Source organism: Ovis canadensis, chromosome 15 (genome assembly GCF_042477335.2).
Source record: "Ovis canadensis isolate MfBH-ARS-UI-01 breed Bighorn chromosome 15, ARS-UI_OviCan_v2, whole genome shotgun sequence".
Classification (NCBI taxonomy): Eukaryota; Metazoa; Chordata; class Mammalia; order Artiodactyla; family Bovidae; genus Ovis; species Ovis canadensis.
In genome coordinates this window covers 14,062,022-14,081,157 of record NC_091259.1, presented here as the reverse complement: position 1 = coordinate 14,081,157, position 19,136 = coordinate 14,062,022, and the positions used below count along the sequence as shown (strand labels likewise).

The 19,136-nt window shown below is 38.3% G+C and overlaps 1 protein-coding gene across 2 annotated transcripts; it reads left to right on the top strand.

Moving 5' to 3' along the window:
• The first annotated feature begins 416 nt into the window (after positions 1–416).
• On the top strand, positions 417–18,733 carry BIRC3 (baculoviral IAP repeat containing 3). Of its 2 annotated transcripts, none has more exons than XM_069554819.1 (9): positions 417–649; positions 3,694–6,887; positions 6,996–7,095; positions 8,742–8,820; positions 10,703–10,751; positions 12,294–12,536; positions 17,374–17,628; positions 17,897–17,938; positions 18,052–18,733. In XM_069554819.1, exons 2-9 carry the CDS (start codon positions 6,035–6,037, stop codon positions 18,243–18,245), a joined length of 1,815 nt encoding a protein of 604 aa, XP_069410920.1. In that variant the 5' UTR covers positions 417–649; positions 3,694–6,034; the 3' UTR covers positions 18,246–18,733. The 2 variants fall into 2 exon arrangements, with proteins under 2 accessions (XP_069410920.1, XP_069410921.1); XM_069554820.1 differs by having other exon boundaries at positions 417–916.
• Positions 18,734–19,136: the final 403 nt, after the last annotated feature.

Here is a 19,136-nt window from a genome sequence, read left to right as displayed (position 1 = left end):
TCCCCACTAAACTAATATGGTAACCTTTTTTTCAGACTAAAAATAAATTGAAAAGGAGAATCTTGTGATTTTTTTTTTAACAAAACCCCTACATTTCCACTTATGCTTTACAATTAGAACAAAAAGTAAAAATAAATCAGAAAGCTTGCACAAAGTTTAATATTTTATTACGTGGGGAGATGCACCTTTTCCAGTCAGGCTGACCAATGATCATCTTGCCCCCTCACAGATTATGAAGATTTCCTCTGACCCACGAACAATGAAGTAAAGGTATTTCAGTAAATGCCACGTCGATCCGCCCCGGTTAAGAAACAGTCACGCTTTCTGGGTCATGGAAATCCCCGAGTGGGTCTGCCAGGCCACTGATTAAGGGGAAGTGTGTGTGGTTATTACCGCTGGAGTTCCCCTAAGACTTCAGAGGAAAGCACCAGCTCACAAGCAAACCGCTGGGAGGAGTGCGGGACGCGGGGAGCGGGGAGTGGGTGGGGAAGGGGCGGGGCGGGGTGGGGGTGGGGAAGACGGTTAAAAGGCCGCGGGAGCCTCCGGCCCTCCCCGAACGGCGGGGGCGACGGGTGGCGCCCGCCAGGTCTCGGCAGGCATATTTCTGGCGCGCACGGCGCCGGGCCGCAGGCCGGCGACCAGGACTGCGGTGAGTGAGCGTGCGCGTGCGCGCGACCCCCGGGGACGCTGCGCGGGAGGGGGCCGCCTCTGTGGCTCTTCCCGGGTCTCGCGAGCCGGCGCGGGAACAGAGTGCGAGCGGGGCGGCCCTGACTGGCGCGGCCGCGCTCCTTAGGCCGGTCTCCTCAGGCGGGTCCCCGCCTCCGCCTCCGCCGCCCAGACTTGCCCTCCAGCTCTCGGGGCCGCCGGCTCCGGCCCTGCTTCGCCGACACTCGCTTTCCTTCCGCCTTCCTGCCAGGTGTGCAGTTCCTGTTTTCCTTTTGCCGTGAGTCAGTGGACGGGGGGGTGTTTGACAGTTGGTTTAATGGATGGCCGAAAGGTATCACTGCAGGAGGACATGGCGACCCACTCCCGAGTTCTCAGCTGGAGAATCCCTTGGACAGAGGAGCCTGGCGGGCCGCAGCCCATGGGGTCGCACAGAGGCCGACTGGACTGAGCGACTAAGCCCAAGCGGTATCACTGGCCTCAGCCGGTGCCAGATGGCTTGGCCATAGTAAGGACTTAGAGTCTTTCATGGAGAAGGCAATGGCACCCCACTCCAGTACGCTTGTCTGGAAAATCCCATGGATGGAGGAGCCTGGTAGGCTGCAGTCCATGGGATCGCGAAGAGTCGGACGCGACCGAGCGACTCCCTTTCACTTTTCACTTTCATGCATTGGAGAAGGAAATGGCAACCCACTCCAGTGTTCTTGCCTGGGGAGTCCCAGGGACGGGGGAGCCTGGTGGGCTGCCGTCTATGGGGTCGCACAGAGTCGGACACGACTGAAGTGACTTAGCAGCAGCAGAGTCTTTCATTAATGAACAGATGGAAGAGTGTTCCCAAGTGGTGGTGGAAAGAGATTTTTGGTGTTTTCCTGATAATAGTCCTGGAAATCCTGTAGTGCTCTTAATCTAGTTATTAAAGTGCTGGAGATATTTACCTGATGCTAAAGGAAATGGCACCCTGCTCCAGTATTCTTGCCTGGAGAATCCTGTGGACAGAGGAGCCTGGTGGGCTGCTGTCCATGGGGTCACACAGAGTCGGACACGACTGAAGCGGCTTAGCAAACTAAGAGTAATATTAACTTTGTCATTATTTTTTGCCAACATTAGGTGTTTCTAAGACCTAGTCTACTCAAAGGCTCTCTCAAAAGACTTCATATGTGTCTTTCAGGTTTTTCACAGTCCTAGGGAGCAGTTGCCATATTTATCTCCACTGACAATGAGAAAACTCTGGGCTCAGGGAGGTTTACTTGTCCAACGTCACACCTCTGGTACGGGGACACTGATGAGTATTGGAAACCCAAGATGTCTGACTCCAAAGCCTGTACTAAACCATCACTTAGCAGACTTTGTAGTCATTAATGTAAAATTGATGTCCTTAATACCATGCAAATGAGGGTGCTGCGGTCCTTGAGGGACTCAGTCAAGTTTGCTGACATTGACTTCTCAACAGAAACTCTTAGTGTCTTCATTGTTTGCCAGATGGGATGGATGTGGGGCTAGGAGGATTGATACAGAGCTGCTGCACAGTTCTGTGAAGGAGACTGCAGACTAGGGGGTGATGATTTAGTTGCTAAGTCCTGTCCAACTCTTGCGACCCCATGGACTGTAACCTGGCAGGGTCTTCTATCCATGGGATTCTCCAGGCAAGAATACTGGAATGGGTTGCCATTTCTTTCTCCAGGGGATCTTCCTGACCCAGGAATGGAACCCGGGTCTCCTGCATTGCAAGCTGATTCTTTACAGACTGAGCTAGAGACAAAAGGCACACTTAACGTCCAGTATCAGAGACTTGGATGTGCTAAGTGTCCAAGAGGAAGACATATCCAATATCCCTGGCATCAGGGAGGTTGCCCACTAGAAGTGAAGAGTGAGAAGAGGCATGATTGGGGATGAGCCAATCTGAGAAGTAACCACTAGAAAGGAAAGAGGAATTCCGAGAGAGAAGCCAAGGAACTAGAACATTTGTTAGAGGAAGTGGGCCCCAGTGGCAGGTGTGAAAAATTCCACTGGTTTTGGGAAAGAAGCCATTGGTGTTACTCATATTGAGAGTGGTTTTCCCCAGGCATAGAAACCACTACCAAAAAAGGAAGAAGGGGGAGGGATAAATTAGGAAGATAGGATTGACATATACACACTATTCTCTCTGTATATATAAAATCAACAAGGGCCTCCTGTATAGCACAGGAAACTACTCATTTGTAATAAACTATAAAGGAAAAGAATCTCTGTATCAGAGTGCCAAATGGGAGAGCATGAACCCTCCCAAAAGGGTGCAGCCATGGCTTAGCACTAGCGTATTGTTGCCATCCAGAAATAAATGCCTGGCACAGTGAGATCTTTGGATATTTTTATGAGAGCATTGGGATCCAGAATGTCATGGGAAATCTTTTACTTTTTTTTTTGGCCCCTCCACGTAACATGGAGGATCTTAATTCCCTGTCCAGGGACTGAACCCTTGCCCCATTTAGTGGAAGTGTGGAGTCTTGACCACTGGGGAAGTCTGGAAATCTCTTACTTACAAAAAGTGTTGGTAATTAACTAAAACATTGAAAAAATACAGTGATATTTTTCCAGGAAAAATCTTACTTGGAAGGCTGGTGGAATTCAAATGAGGCATACAGATTAATTAATAGCACTGTTTCAGTGTTAATTTCCTGGTTTCTGTAGTTGTACTATGGTTTTATAAGATGCTAATTTGGAGGAAGTTGAGTGCAGGATATGTGAAAACTCTTTATGTTTACGAATTTTCTCTCTTTATAAGTTAATTTCAAAGTAAAAAGTTAATGAAATGCTGGAGTCTGATTCTGTGCAAGCCAGCCATAATACCTCTGCTGGCCACCAATCTGAGGCCTCTGGTTTTCGTCTGGGATTTTTTGGCCTCTACAGTGGCTAGCACACCAACTTGTATATGGTAGACATTCAGTAAATACTATTACTCTGCTTTGGAAAAAATGTTTACAAAGTGATCATGGTGTAACATCTATGAATTATTTGACTTTTAAAACTGTCTTTTTTTTTTTTTTTAAACAGGTTTTACAAAAGAGAGGAACTGTTCTTCTAGATTTTTTTTTCAGTTTTTTCTATAAATCAAAACATCTGAAAATGGAGGCCTAAAACTCTTAAAAGGGACTTAGTCTGATCTGAGGGAGGTAGTTTTGTGCATGAATAAACAAAGTAGATAACTGGACTTTTTATATACAAAGAATGTTAATTTAAAAAATATAATCTAGTTATAAGAGGTATAATTACACAGTAATAATAGGTTTGATTCTGAATTTGACTTGTGGATATAAAGACATGATTGTAGTCGAGACAAATTGTTGAAGTACTTTTTTTCAGAGTTGGCCAGGCAGTTTCGTACTGGCTGCTGTATAGAATAGAAAAACTTGTACCTGTGTTTGGTAAAGATTTAAAAATGAATGACAGTTATCTAGAACAAAGAATTAATATTCAGCCTTCTGCTAAGTTAGAGAAATATGCATATAAAACCTTTGGCATGTTAAAAGATTTCTTCAGTGACAAAGAAATGTCAAAACCAAAACTTTTTGATAGGTACAACAAAATAAGAGTAAGTATGAAAGATAAACGTGATGATTGGTAAATAAATTAACCATTTCTAAGCCTACTGATCTTTTGAAAGTCAAAAATTTAGTTTGTTCAAATGGGTTGTTATCTCTGAGAATAATTAGAATGAGAGTGATGGGTGGATGGTTACTTTTGGTAAATGAACAAACTTCAGAAAGAAACACAGAGATAGTGGTAACACCACACAGAGACAGTAATAACACCAAGAGTTTTATATTTTAAAATAACACAATATTACACATTTTATAACAATGTGTAAAATTATTGACTAATGAAAGGAATACTGAAGTTAAACAGAATAATTCACCTTTGAGGGAAATAATCACTGCTATTTCTGATGCCACCTGGAAAGAAAGCATTGAAGTCTGCAGTAAAAAGCCTCAATATATATGAGACCCAGGAAACATGCTTGCAAATCACTTTTAGAAGAACCATGATGACTTGTTTACTGGTTATTACTGATAACTACTGATGTAGTCCTGCCTACTGGTAGCTAGTTTTAATTGAGAAACTCTGAATTTTGAGGTCTCTGTTGTTCAAAAGAAGTGGAGTGTGACAAAGTAAATTTATTATGTTTGTCAAGATAAATTCTGGTTCAGGGTATGCTATCTGTGAAATAGTTTCTGACCAAAACCAAATTTTTTTAATCCATCTGTTTTTTGTTTGTTTGTTTAAAATTTATTATCCATCTTAGCTTGGAGACTCAGCACTCTGACATTTGACTGTTTTTAAAAATAAATTCATAATCAGGAGATTTGATGTTGGCTTTCAACAGCATGCAGCTGAGCCTAAGAGATCAAATGAGCAAATATACTCATCTCTGATAGTTTATTTGAAATGGAATGTTTAATTTGCTAAGATCTAGAGGCATCACTATGACTTAGCAGTCAGGTACCTATCTATGGAAGTAATTAAATCTTGAAACCAGGTCTTAAGATCTGTGAGCCAGTTCTGTTACTACTTAAGTTCTTCATCTGGAAGAAAATTTTGGATTGTTTTCTTCTCCCTATTAAAATGGTTGTAGGAAGAAAAATTAATTAATTTGAGCAAGATTTAGGATATACTATATTTCACTGAATATAAGATGTCATCATTTGTAAAGCATGCCATTATTTTATGTACCTCCTAGAAATAAAAATCCTGTTAATTAAAATGTGATATGCCATTGATTGTAAGATACCTCTCCATAATAGAGATATTGAAATATGCGCCTTAGAATCAGTGAAATATAATAATCCATTCTTAGGTAGGTTTTAAACTTTCTTTCCCTTGGCTCCAAAATTTCACAATTTAAAAAAAGAGTAAGTATAGTTTGAATATGTTTGTGTATATGGGACACTTATGCAGCATAGCTTTCTGCCAGAACAAACTATGTGAGACATTTTATCTTCAGGCTGACTTGAATGTCACTGAAGCATACTAGTGGAGAGGGTGACCTTCCTGTGGAGACACCTGACACAAAATGGCATCTTGATGACCTAATGCATTGTACATTTTTATGAAGGCTTTAATTTTCATCACAAGGTACTGTGTAGCATCATGTTTACATTGTATATATCAAGAGTATGCAGAGGTGCAAGTTGTACATAATTGTCCCTTAAAGTGTATCAGTATAGGATTTAGAATCTTGCCATGCTGTAATCCTAAATTCATAGAAGAAAAAAAAAGAAAGATTTCCTGTTCTAAGTGTTCAGCCTGGTACTAAAATGAATAAAAATCAAAAGTCATGCACAAAACTACCTCCCCAGAGAAAGACTAGTCCCTTTTCCTCCCCATCCATTTCATTATGAACATAGTAGAAAATAGTGTATTCTTATCAAATTTGATGAAGAGTGCCAACATGTTTGAACTGAAGTATGACTTTTCATGTGAGCTCTACCGAATGTCAACATATTCAGCTTTCCCTGCCGGTGTTCCTGTCTCAGAAAGGAGTCTTGCTCGTGCTGGTTTTTATTACACTGGTGTGAATGACAAGGTCAAATGCTTCTGTTGTGGACTGATGCTGGATAACTGGAAACAAGGAGACAATCCTATTGAGAAGCATAAAAAGTTGTATCCTAGCTGTAGCTTTGTTCAGAATCTAAATTCAATTAACGTTTCAGGAGCCTCTTCTCAGCCTACTTTTCCTTCTTCATTAACAAATTCCACGCATTCACTACTTCCCAGTTTGGAAAACAGTGGCTACTTCAGTGGCTCTTATTCAAGCTTTCCATCAAATCTTTTAAACTCTGGACCAAATCAAGATTTTTCTGCCTTGAGGATAAGTTCCTACCCTTGTGCAATGAATACTGAAAAAGCCAGATTACTTACCTTCCAGATGTGGCCGTTGACTTTTCTGTCACCAACAGACCTGGCAAAGGCAGGCTTTTACTACATAGGACCTGGAGACAGAGTGGCTTGCTTTGCCTGTGGTGGAACATTGAGCAATTGGGAACCGAAGGATGATGCTATGTCAGAACACCTGAGACATTTCCCCAGCTGTCCGTTTTTAGGAAATCAGCTCCAAGGCACTTCAAGGTATACTGCTTCTAATCTGAGCATGCAGACATATGCAGCCCGCATTAAAACGTTCTGCAGCTGGCCCTCTAGTGTTCCAGTTCATCCTGAGCAGCTTGCAAGCGCAGGTTTTTATTATGTGGGTAAGAAGCTTAATCTGATAATTAAAAAAATATTCAACATGTTTATCTTATACATTTTAGTGGTAAAATTATATGGATTCATAAGTTTTGGTCCAAAATTAATTTTAGGTCACAGTGATGATGTGAAATGCTTTTGCTGTGATGGTGGACTGAGGTGTTGGGAATCTGGAGATGATCCATGGATGGAACATGCCAAGTGGTTTCCACGGTAATTGTTTTGAGATTTTCTATGCACATGTGTGTAAGATGAGTTTTATGTGTGTAACTTAATCAACTGTTACTTTAGTCTGCCTTTGTTTCAAAAATACATTTGTGAATAAGTTTAGGGAGGCTTACTTAGAAAAATAACTGCTTAAAAAGTTTTGGTGGAAATTTAAGATAAATAGTTCAGGATTTCTTTGTGTGTGTAATTAATATAAATATGTATATATTAAAATAACATGCTCATTATAAACCCAAGTCACACATTATAGGAAAGTACAGAGAGAAAATATTTAAGTGTCAAGAAATCTCACCACCTAAAGATGACCACAGTTAACCATTTTCATGAACATCCCTCCAGAGACATCTCAAATGTATAAAATTTTATATAAATTAGAAATATGTACTATTTTGAAACTTTTCCGTCAAAATTATGTCTTGAACATATTTCCATTTATTCAACACTCAATAATATTAATTACCTATTACCAGGCATTGTTGTAGATATTTAATATACTTGGTTGAACAAAATCAAAACTCCTAGTCTCATATGCTAAACTTATAGCAGGACCGATCACACAATTAATACAAGCTTAATAAATAAGTTATATAGCATGTTGGAATATAATAAGTGCTTTGGATAAAAAGAAAAAAAGAGATGGATGAAGGAGATCAGAAGTACCAGGCTGATTGCAATATGAAACAGAGTCATCAGGGTAATTATAGATCCATTTCATCTGTTTTGGTCACTGCATAGCATTTTGCTGTCATGTCTTTCGATTATTCCATGCTTCTTTTCATTCCTTTTTAAATTAAAATCAGGTAGCCTTTAATTATATTTTTCATGGTCAACACTCCTAATATTTGTTAATGTTGATTACTAAATGTTTATATTATATGTTTGTAATACTGGTCTTCCCTTATAGCATCTTTGCACTCCCCAAATATTTCAGATTTCAAAAATTATGAAGATTAAAAAGAATACCTTTAAAAAAATAGACATTTTTAAAAAGTGCTGCTAGCTTTCTATTGTGGTAATTTTGTGAGTATATAAAGAACTGATAATTTTGCTTTGAATTTTGTTCTTAAATTTGACAGTGGAAAAAAAAAAAAAAATTTGACAGTGGATATATATTATCTAGGAACTGCCAAACTTGTAAATGTCTGACGTACTAGAAAATGTGCTCATCTTCCTAATTCTTTCTCTTTGTGTATTTTCAGCTTTTAAACATCCATCCATCCATACATACATACCTTATGTATGAACAGTATCATTTATTAGGGAACTTTCTACCTTGTCTCCTTGTTATTAGTGTTCCGAGTGTTTTTAGGAATCTTAGAACAGTTAAAGAGAGCAGCTGGGAACTTGGAGTGGAGACAGCCTTGCTTTTCTCAGTAGACTTGAGAGCCTTATGACCTCTGCCTGCCTCAGCCTTGGCTGATTACCAATTACAGCCTTCCTCTTGATGATATCTTACTTTTGACTGCAGCATCTCTTACCACTTCCTATATGCTAAATGAATAGTCAAGTAGTTATAATTATGCTTAAGTTCATTTGAAATATTTACCAGGCTACAAATGGCCAGATTAAAATAACCAGATTTAAATTTGTTTAAATATAAATAACCAGATTTAATTTTGTTTACATTTTAGATGTGAATACTTAATACAGATTAAAGGACAAGAGTTCATTAGTCGAGTTCAAGCCAGTTACCCTCATCTACTTGAACAGGTAAGGGACAGTTTTTTTAAATCATTTGTTCAATTGACTTTCTGATAATTACAGAGAGTAAATTTTAGTGAAAAGACAAGAATCACTTTAAAAATATACTTTCTTTTTTCAACACCCAGCATGATCTTAGACAGTGCTCAGTTCAGTTCAGTTGCTCAGTCGTGTCCAACTCTTTGCGACCTCATGAACCACAGCATACCAGGCCTCCCAGTCCATCACCAGCTCCCGGAGTTTACCCAAACCCATGTCCACTGAGTCGGTGATGCCATCCAACCATCTCATCCTCTGTTGTCCCCTTCTCCTCCTGCCCTCAATCTTTCCCAGATCAGGGTCTTTTCAAATGAGTCAGCTCTTCGCATCAGGTGGCCAAAGCATTGGAGTTTCAGCTTCAACATCAGTCCTTCCAATGAACACCCAGGACTGATCTCCTTTAGGATGGACTGGTTGGATATCCTTGCAGTCCAGGGAACTCTGAAGAGTCTTCTCCAGCACCACAGTTCAAAAGCATCAATTCTGCGATGCTCAGCTTTCTTTATAGTCCAACTCTCACATCCATACATGACTACTGGAAAAACCATAGCCTTGACTAGACTGACCTTTGTTGACAAAGTGATGTCTTTGCTTTTTAATATGCTGTCTAGGTTGGTTATAACTTTCCTTCCAAGGAGTAAGCGTCTTTTAATTTCATGGCTGCAATCACCATCTGCAGTGATTTTGGAGCCCAGAAAAATAAAGTCTGTCACTATTTCCACTGTTTCACCATCTATTTGCCATGAAGTGATGGGACTGGATGCCATAATCTTAGTTTTCTGAATGTTGAGCTTTAACTCAACTTTTTCACTCTCCTCTTTCACTTTCATCTTCAGTTCTTATTCACTTTCTGCCATAAGGGTGGTGTCATCTGCATATCTGAGGTTATTGATATTTCTCCTGGCAATCTTGATTCCAGCTTGTGCTTCCTCCAGCTCAGCGCTTCTCATGATGTACTCTGCATATAAGTTAAATAAGCAGGGTGACAATATGCAGACTTGACGTACTCCTTTCCCAATTTGGAACCAGTCTGTTGTTCTGTGTCCAGTTCTAACTGTTGCTTCCTGACCTGCATACACATTTCTCAAGAGGCAGGCCAGATGGTCTGATATTCCCATCTCCTTCAGAATTTTCCACAGTTTATTGTGATCCACACAGTCAAAGGCTTTGGCATAGTCAATAAATAGTAGAGAGTGCTATTCTTTGGATAACAGCAGATGCAAAATTAGAAACCTTCTGAAAAATAATATTTGTTATGTTTCTGAATATTACTCTATAATAAAGTTGTAATAAATTGAACTACTTGAGGAAAACAATTGACTAGGTAGTAGCAGTTAAGTTATACTCTATGTCACCATGATGATGAGCTATACTGTATAAATTTTTCTTAAAAGGATTTGAGGAAGATAATTGTATTGCTCTTTCCAATCTTCCCAGAAAAGCAAATAAGAACTTATAGAACAGCTTGAGGGTCAAACACTTCCTAGCCATGGTCAATGGAATTAATGTTAGATCCAGCTTATCCCAAAGAAACACCCAGAAAATGGAAGATCCTTGGGATAATAGGTAAACAATGATTGTCTTATAGATCACTGAAAAGGTATAACCCTTTTTGTGCCTTAATGAAAATGAGTTTTATTTGTTAATACATACACACATGTGAAGAAAGTCTTACTAGTTTATGGCCTACAGAATTGCTGTTGAATGTAAATAAAATTCTACTTTTGACATAAAAAACCATGTTGCCAATAAACAAGTCAGTTTGCAATAAATTGAACAGGTCTCTTGATTAATTTTTATTGCAGTGAATAAGATAAAATTTACATTTTAATTTATGTACATTTTTTTGTAGCTGTTATCTACTTCAAACAATCCAGAAGATGAAAATGCAGAGTCACCAAGTATGTATACTAATAATTGCTACATTTAAATATTAGAATCATTTGCTACTGTTACGATTGAAAGCTGATAATTACATAATATACATTTATGTTATTATTTATAATTTACAATGAATTTTTAGATACACTTGATATTTTTCAAACCTTAGTGCATATCATAATTGCCTGAGGAACTCCAAAAAATATAGATTTCTAGTCTCACTTTAACCCTACTGAACTGAATCATAGTATCTAAAAGTAGGGCTTGACTGTCTCTAGTTTTAACAAACTGCATGCATCCAGTTTTCAGACCAGTGTGGGAACAGATGCGCTATGACATTAGATTGCATACATATTATTTCTATGAAATGGAGAGAGTAGAAAATAATATTCCCATTTTTTTCAGTAAGGACTTGGAGGCTCAGAGAGGTTAAGTAACCTATCACCTTAACCTAAAAGGTGATAGAGCCAATATTTGAATAAGCCCTTCTCCATTACCTAGTGTTAAATTCAATAAATATTTGTTGTGCTTCTGCTATTCTGAGAAACAAAGAACAGAATAAATGTAACACCTGTTCTCATGAGCTGCTAGTCTAAAAGATACAGGAAAATGCACAGATAGGATAATGGTGCAGAAAATAAAGTGGGCTCGGAGAGCACATATGGGACATTAGCCCAGACTTGGAGAATCAGAAAAGCCTTTCCAGAAGAAGTATTGTCTTAGCACAGAAGCAAACAGAAGAGTAAAAGTTAACCAAATAACAAATGGAAGAAAAGAATATTCTCGGCAGAGAGAACAGCACGTGAAAGACATAAGTGACAAAGGAGAACAGGCATATTAGAAGAACTGAACAAACTTTTGTATGGATAGAAGTAGGATTTGTGAACAGGTGAATCAATGAAGCAGGCTGGCTTAACAGTAGTCAGCACAATAGGCAGAATTTGAACCAGCAGCTGTCAGTTTGTGACTTCTGGGGTAGAAGACAATTGAGTAAGTGGCAAGTAGTGAGGCTGAAGGGGTTAGGGTCCAGATTGCGTAAGATCTTATAAGGCACAATTGAATGTTACCTTAAAGGCAAAGGAATTGATGGAATTGATGGAAATTCAGATTTGTGTTTTTAAAAAGTCATTCTGATTACAATATTGAGAATAAAATAGATAAGAACAGTGTTGTAGAACGCCACTGCAGTAATAGAGATGAGTGATGACAATTGGCCTATTTCAAAATTATATAAAACATATTTAATTTAGAAAGCTCATTTGTTCATTCAACTTGGGGAAAAAGGAATCTCAATGCTGGTTGGGATGATCCACCAGCACCAACATTCTATTTCTTTCTCCCACTTATAGTTGTGCTAGATAAGGCATATTTTGTATCTGAATACAACGTTCTGTGTTCCTATTTTAGTGACTGAACATGTATATCATTATTTTAAATTTACGAAAGGTAGTACAAAAATAGTACCTGCATATTTTCTGGGCCTTATATTTTTGATATTGTAATCACAATTTAGAAAATATACAGACTCTCTCATAATGTGTTAAATTCATTATTTCATATAGTTATTCATTTTGGACCTGGAGAAAACCATTCAGAAGATTCAGTCATGATGAATACACCTGTGGTTAAAGCTGCTTTGGAAATGGGCTTTAGTAGAAGGCTGGTAAAGCAGACAGTTCAGAGTAAAATCCTAATGACTGGAGAGAATTATAAAACCATCAGTGATCTTGTATTAGATTTACTTAATGCAGAAGATGAAATAAGGGAAGAGGAGAAAGAAAGAGCAACTGAGGAAAGAGAATCAGGTACACATATTTATTTACAGTTTTATTTCCATAAGGATGCCACTGTATATGTTATTGAAAATATACTCATTAATCCAATTGGATTTTATGTTCAGTCTTCTATGTTTGAATTCTGAAAACTTTCTTCACAGTAAACTATATTTGGTTGCTTATTAGTAAATTGAAATTGTATATATTGAGTGAAAGCAAATTTTCCTGCCTTTGCTTAATTTCTGTTTTTACTTTGAATAATTGATTGTGTATATAATTATTCATGGCACATTAAAAAGAATGTTTTGTTTTTTAAAAAATTTTTGGCTGCACTGGGTCTTCCTTGCTGCACGTGGGCTTTCTCTAGTTGTGGTGCCCGGCTTCTCGTTGCAACGCCTTCTCCAATTGTGGAGCACGGACTCTGGCACTCGAGCTTCAGCAGTTGCAGCTCTCAAGCTTTAGAGTGCATGCTTAGTTGTTGTGGTGTACAGGGTTAATTGCTTCTTGGCACGTTCAGTCTTCCCAGACCAGGGATTGAACCAGTGTCCTCTGCATTGCAAGATGGATTCTTAACCACTGGACCACCAGGGAAGCCCACGGCACATTTTTTATCTCGGACTAGTTACTCTGTCCTCTTCACTGTAAATTGGGGTGGGATCAGGGACAACTATTAATAGTAGCGTAACAGTGTTTCTCAACCTGTGACTGTAAAGTAATATGCAAGTTATCATTAAGTTTCCTATTTGCCCACACAAGATCTGAGTTCCCCTTTGAAGTGTCTTTCTGTTATTTAAAAGAGTGCTTGAATACTGTTTCACATTCTCTCAAGACAAGTTGCCTGTGACCTTCCATGCTAGCCATGTCTTCTTGTTAGCTCTGCTCTGTTGCTCTTCAAAAAACTCTCCTCTCAGCATGTTCATTCTCATCTGGTTGCTCTGCTTCCATCATCACTTTGGCCTGGACAGAGAGAAATGTTGATCCCTCCTTGGCCACTCTTTCTCAAGCATGGACCAGATCCAAGAGTCCTTTCAACACAGCTGAAAACAGAATACAACTCTTAAGCTCTTACTGAAGATTTAGGGATCATGGAAGGACATTATATCACACATGGCAGTTGATAGCTATAACTGTATGTGTGCTCTTTTGGTGCCCCTAAACCCATCCTCGTGAATCTCTCTGCCTAGCTCCTGATTGATCTCTGTGTAGCTCTGACCAGTTTACACAAATGACTAGGAAAGTCCCAAGCAAGGCTCAGTTCAGTTCATTCAGTCACTCAGTCATGTCTGATTCTTTGCGACCCCATGGACTGCAGCATGCCAGGCTTCCCTGTCCATCACCAACTTCCAGAGCTTACTCAAACTCAATTCCATTGAGTCAGTGACGCCATCCACCCATCTCTTCCTCTGTCGTCCCCTTCTCCCACCTTCAATCTTTCCCAGCATCAGGGTCCTTTCAAATGAGTCCTTTGCATCAGGTGGCCAAAGGATTGGAGTTTCAGCTTCAGCATCAGTCCTTCCAATGAACACCCAGGACTGATCTCCTTTAGGATGGACTGGTTGGATCTCCCTGCTGTCCAAGGGATTCTCAAGAGTCTTCTGCAACACCACAGTTCAAAAGCATCAATTCTTCGGTGCTCAGCTTTCTTTATAATCCAACTCTCACATCCATACATGACGACTGGAAAAATCCTAGGTTTGACTAGACGGACCTTTGTTGGCAAAGTAATGTCAGCTTTTTAATATGCTGGCTAGGTTGGTCATAGCTTTTCTTCCAAGGAGCAAGTGTCTTTTAATTTCATGGCTACAATCACCATCTGCAGTGATTTTAGAGACCCCCAAAATCAAGTCTGTCACTGTTTCTATTGTTTCCCCATCTATTTGCCATGAAGTGATGGGACCAGATGTCATGATCTTAGTTTTCTGAATGTTGAGCTTTAAGCTAACTTTTTCACTCTCCTCTTTCACTTTCATCAAGAGGCTTTTGAGTTCCTCTTCACTTTCTGCCATAAGGGTGGTGTCATCTGCATATCTGAGGTTATTGATATTTCTCCTGGCAATCTGGATTCCAGCTTGTGCTTCCTCCAGCCCAGCATTTCTCATGATGTACTCTGCATATAAGTTAAATAAGCAGGGTGACAATATACAGCCTTGATGTACTCCTTTCCCAGTTTGGATCCAATCTGTTGTTCCATGTCCAGTTCTAACTGTTGCTTCTTGACCTGTGTACAGATTTGTCAGGAGTCCCACAAATACCCACAAAGCCCAGAATGAGAAAGGTTTGCACCCCTGCCCTGGTTCATGGCCCTCTGAGACCTCTTTCCTCCCAGGATAGTTGACTGTGAGATTGTCCACTCCATTCCTGGGTAAATCTACCCCTGGCCAACCCAGACAGACATACCATGCTGTATCATGGTGATACAGTATCCTCTATTTACCAAAGTGTGACTTACTTATTCAGTTGTACATGTCACCAGTACAGCAGTAGTATAGTCCAAGTTTGCCCAGCCTTGCCAAGTTCTTCCTGTAGTTGTCACATTCTTACCACTGGTTGTCAGTGAACAACTGCTCAAAGAAGAGAACACTCATCTCCACAACTGTTTAAAAACTCTATGAAGTCTAAAGCCATCCAGCTATAAAATGCTTATTTTTCTTAAAAAAAAATCAACAATTTCCAGAGATAACTCCAAGTCAACAAACGGTATAACTTTCATGTGTCTGCGCAGTCTGTGCCCAAGAAATATTTTTTAAATGACAGTGAAAATTCTTACATTTGTGTTAGTAATTAATTTCTAGTTTCCGAGAATGGTAGGTGGGTGATTTCTTTACAAATGTGCACTTAAAGAGGCAACTTAGGATATTTTTTTCCAGAATAAAAGAATAAAAGGTATATTCAAGTCTTTACTTTCTTATAAGCTATAATATAGCCTATGGCTTTGAAGTGAGAATATTTTCCTCAGTCAGTAGCAGTCTTATTCTGGAAATCTTAAGAATTTCAGAGAACTTATTAGTTTAAGTAAAATGTAATTAGAAAAATAAAAAACTTTAAAATGAATATAATTCAATATAAAATTATATTTTAATTTTCTAATATATCACTACTTCTTAATAATAAATTACTTAACAATATAGTAAATTCTGATTCTTCCATCCCTCTGCTGTAATCTACTTCAAATTTCTTTGTTCCAACTGCTCTTTAAATTGCTGAGCCTTGATTGTTCATTTGTTCAGCAGGTATGTGTGGAACATTGACTTTTTACCCAGACACGGTTCTGTTCGTTTTCTCATTTATTTTCAGAGCTTCAGTCCTCTTCAAAATGTGTATCTTGAGCCTGGACCATCTGACTAGGCACTAGTTAAACGATGTTCCTTGTTAAATGGTTTTATTTACGTGTCCTTTTTGATAGAGTCAGAATTTCTAAAATCTATCAATCATCTCCACTCAAATAATCCTTCTTTAGACAACTCAATTTCTCTTTTTATTTTATAGTAAAGCTTAATGGATCATGGTAAAACTATATGATAGTTAATTAACAAACCTGGATTCATAAGTCATATTTCATAAAGATAATGCAGTTACAGAGTTTCAAGTATAAAATATTTTACTAGTAGATACAAAATCTAGATTTTTAAGGAGAATATAGTGATCCTATAGCACAGGAAGGTTTGACAAGTAGGATTTCTTTTTCAAAATGTTGTTAGTGCCTTTTTCCCATTGTTATAAAATATTGAGCTAATGATGATACCATGTATAATTTGGGGAAATAATAATTAAATGGAATTTTAAGTTTTATGGGTGACTGATAATTTAAGAAACAAATCTGTCATTTTAATTCTCTTGATTTTGCCTTTCCCACTTGGACTAGATTGGATTGAAATTTCAATTTCATTTGGCTCTAAGGTTTATTTAGGTTAAAGATTAGCAGTATTGCAGAATTGTTGAAAGCAGAGATTATGACACCAAGTTGCCTAGTTTTATATACTCTAGCAGTTTATTTACCTTATTGTGCCTCTGTTTTCTTATCCACTAAATAAGGACATTGCTGCTGTTGGTGCTAAGTCGCTTCAGTCGTGTCTGACTCTGTGCGACCCCATAGTCGGCAGCCCACCAGGCTCCCCCGTCCCTGGGATTCTCCAGGCAAGAACACTGGAGCGGGTTGCCATTTTCTTCTCCAATGCATGAAAGTGAAAAGTGAAAGTGAAGTCGCTCAGTCGTGTCCGACTCTTAGTGACCCCATGGACTGCAGCCTACCAGGCTCCTCTGTCCATGGGATTTTCCAGGCAAGAGTACTGGAGTGGGGTGCCACTGCCTTCTCCAATAAGGACACTAGTGAAAGTGAAAGTCGCTCAGTCATGTCCGACTCTTTGCAACTCCATGGAAATTCCATACAGTCCATGGAATTCTTCAGATCAGAATACTGGAGTGGGTGTCCATTCCCTTCTCCAGGGGATCTTCCCAAGCCAGGGATCGAATACAGGTCTCCTGCATTGCAAGCGGATTCTTTACTAGCTGAGCCACAAGAGAAGCCCAAGAATACTGGAGTGGGTATTATCCCTTCTCCAGCAGATCTTCCCGACCCAGGAATCAAACCGGGGTCTCCTGCATTGCAGGCAGATTCTTTACTGACTGAGCTGGGCTGTTGTAAAGATGAAATGAGTTAATACATATGAAGTGCCTACCACAGTGCTCAGCATTAGTTCTTATTATAAATAGAGTTATTTTCTACTTTGGTACTGCCAAGCTAGCAATCAACTTCTGTGCTAACTGATACTGAATTATGGTTGTTTTCATTCAGTTATATGTGTATATGTGGAAGGAAGTTTGCGGGCAGAGTTTGAATGTGATTATGTTTGTGTTCTTTTCTATAAAGATGACCTGTCATTAATCCGGAAGAATAGAATGGCACTTTTTCAACATTTGACTTGTGTACTTCCAATTCTGGATAGTCTCCTAACTGCCAGGGTGATTAGTGAACAAGACCATGATGTTATTAAACAGAAAACACAAACATCTTTACAAGCAAGAGAACTGATTGATACTATTTTAGTGAAAGGAAATTTTGCAGCCACCGTATTCAAAAACTCTCTACAAGAAATTGATCCCATGTTATACAAGCGTTTATTTGGTGAGTGCTGAAAAATTACTTTTGAAACTTTCTAGGTCAATTGAAAATATGCTCGTATTAATAATTTGTGATTACTGAAAATAATTTAACCTAATTTGTAAGCTAATAATTGTACAAAAAGATAGAAGGCTTTCATTGCCTTGACATTTTGAAAATTATTTATAGTGTTTGGGCAGAGTCCAAACTGTTAGTTTAGAAATACATATTCTGTGACTAAATATTGTTTACCTTATTTGTAATAGTAATGCTTTTGCTTTTGCTCCCTTAGTGCAACAAGACATAAAATACATTCCTACAGAAAATGTTTCAGGTAAAATATTAATAATTTAAACCAGAAGAAAACATTGTTTTTTATTTTCTTGGCTTTTCATTGGAGGAGGAGCAGCAAATTGCCTTTTATTAATACTTTTTCTCTGTTCTTAGATTTACCAATAGAAGAACAGTTGAGGAGACTACAAGAAGAAAGAACATGTAAAGTGTGTATGGACAAAGAAGTGTCCATAGTGTTTATTCCTTGTGGTCATCTAGTAGTTTGCAAAGACTGTGCCCCTTCTCTAAGAAAATGCCCTATTTGTAGAGGTACAATCAAGGGTACAGTTCGTACATTTCTTTCATGAAGAAGATCTAAAACTCTGTCTAAACTTAGACTAGAATTAATGGATGAAATGTATTATAATTTTAACTTTGATAGTGTTTTGGTTTCTTTAAGATTTTTTTATTTATCTGCAACTCAGAAGATTTTGTTTTATATAAATATATTTATATAAATATATCTCTAAAATATGAACATGAATATTTTATATAGCAGGGAATGATGGACTTTTGTTCTTATGAACAAAATATAAGGATAGCACTATAAGCACAATACTAAATTAAAATTTCAGCATTATTGAAATTGTAAGTGATGTAAAATTTAAGCTTTTGAACTGACCTTTCTGAATTTTACATATTTTTGAGTTATATTAAGGATCAGGAACACAGATTCCTTTGCTTTTTCCATCAATGTCCTATACATAGAAGGTCTTGATATTTGTTGAATGACTTTTTTAGGAATGTTTTTGTAAAGAATTCTATGAGGAACATTTTAATAAAGCAATCAGAATTACTGTTGTTCTTGATACCTTCATTTCTATGATATCAGATAGTGTACTGACTCCCATGCTCCTTCCGTACCTCTCTAAGACCTTTTGAATGTTGAACTCTGCTTTAGATCCCTTTCTGTAAGATGCTTCTTCATTTATACTTGTAGAGCACAGCAGTCAACCACAGCTGGCTTTAATCTATAGGATTTTATAGGATGTCTGAGTTAAAATCAAATATCCTCCCATTAAATTTGTTTATTCATTTGTCTGTTGATTCATTCAGGAAGTCTCATGCCTGTCCTGCTATCGGGAAAGGCCCCTAGTTTTATTCTCACCACTTTGGTATTAATTCTGGGATTTGAAAAGTACCCTGGTTAGCAGTGTTTGGAATGAACAGCTTGTAAGTCAATTTGTTCTGCTCTGCCA

What these genes read in the sequence shown, in the direction of transcription:
- BIRC3 (XM_069554819.1), top strand. Translation starts at nt 6,035, where the DNA reads ATGAACATAGTAGAAAATAGTGTATTCTTATCAAATTTGATGAAGAGT. An exon ending in CGCAGGTTTTTATTATGTGG is followed by an intron (nt 6,888 to 6,995) that starts GTAAGAAGCTTA and finishes AATTAATTTTAG; the next exon opens with GTCACAGTGATGATGTGAAA. An exon ending in TGAAAATGCAGAGTCACCAA is followed by an intron (nt 10,752 to 12,293) that starts GTATGTATACTA and finishes TATTTCATATAG; the next exon opens with TTATTCATTTTGGACCTGGA.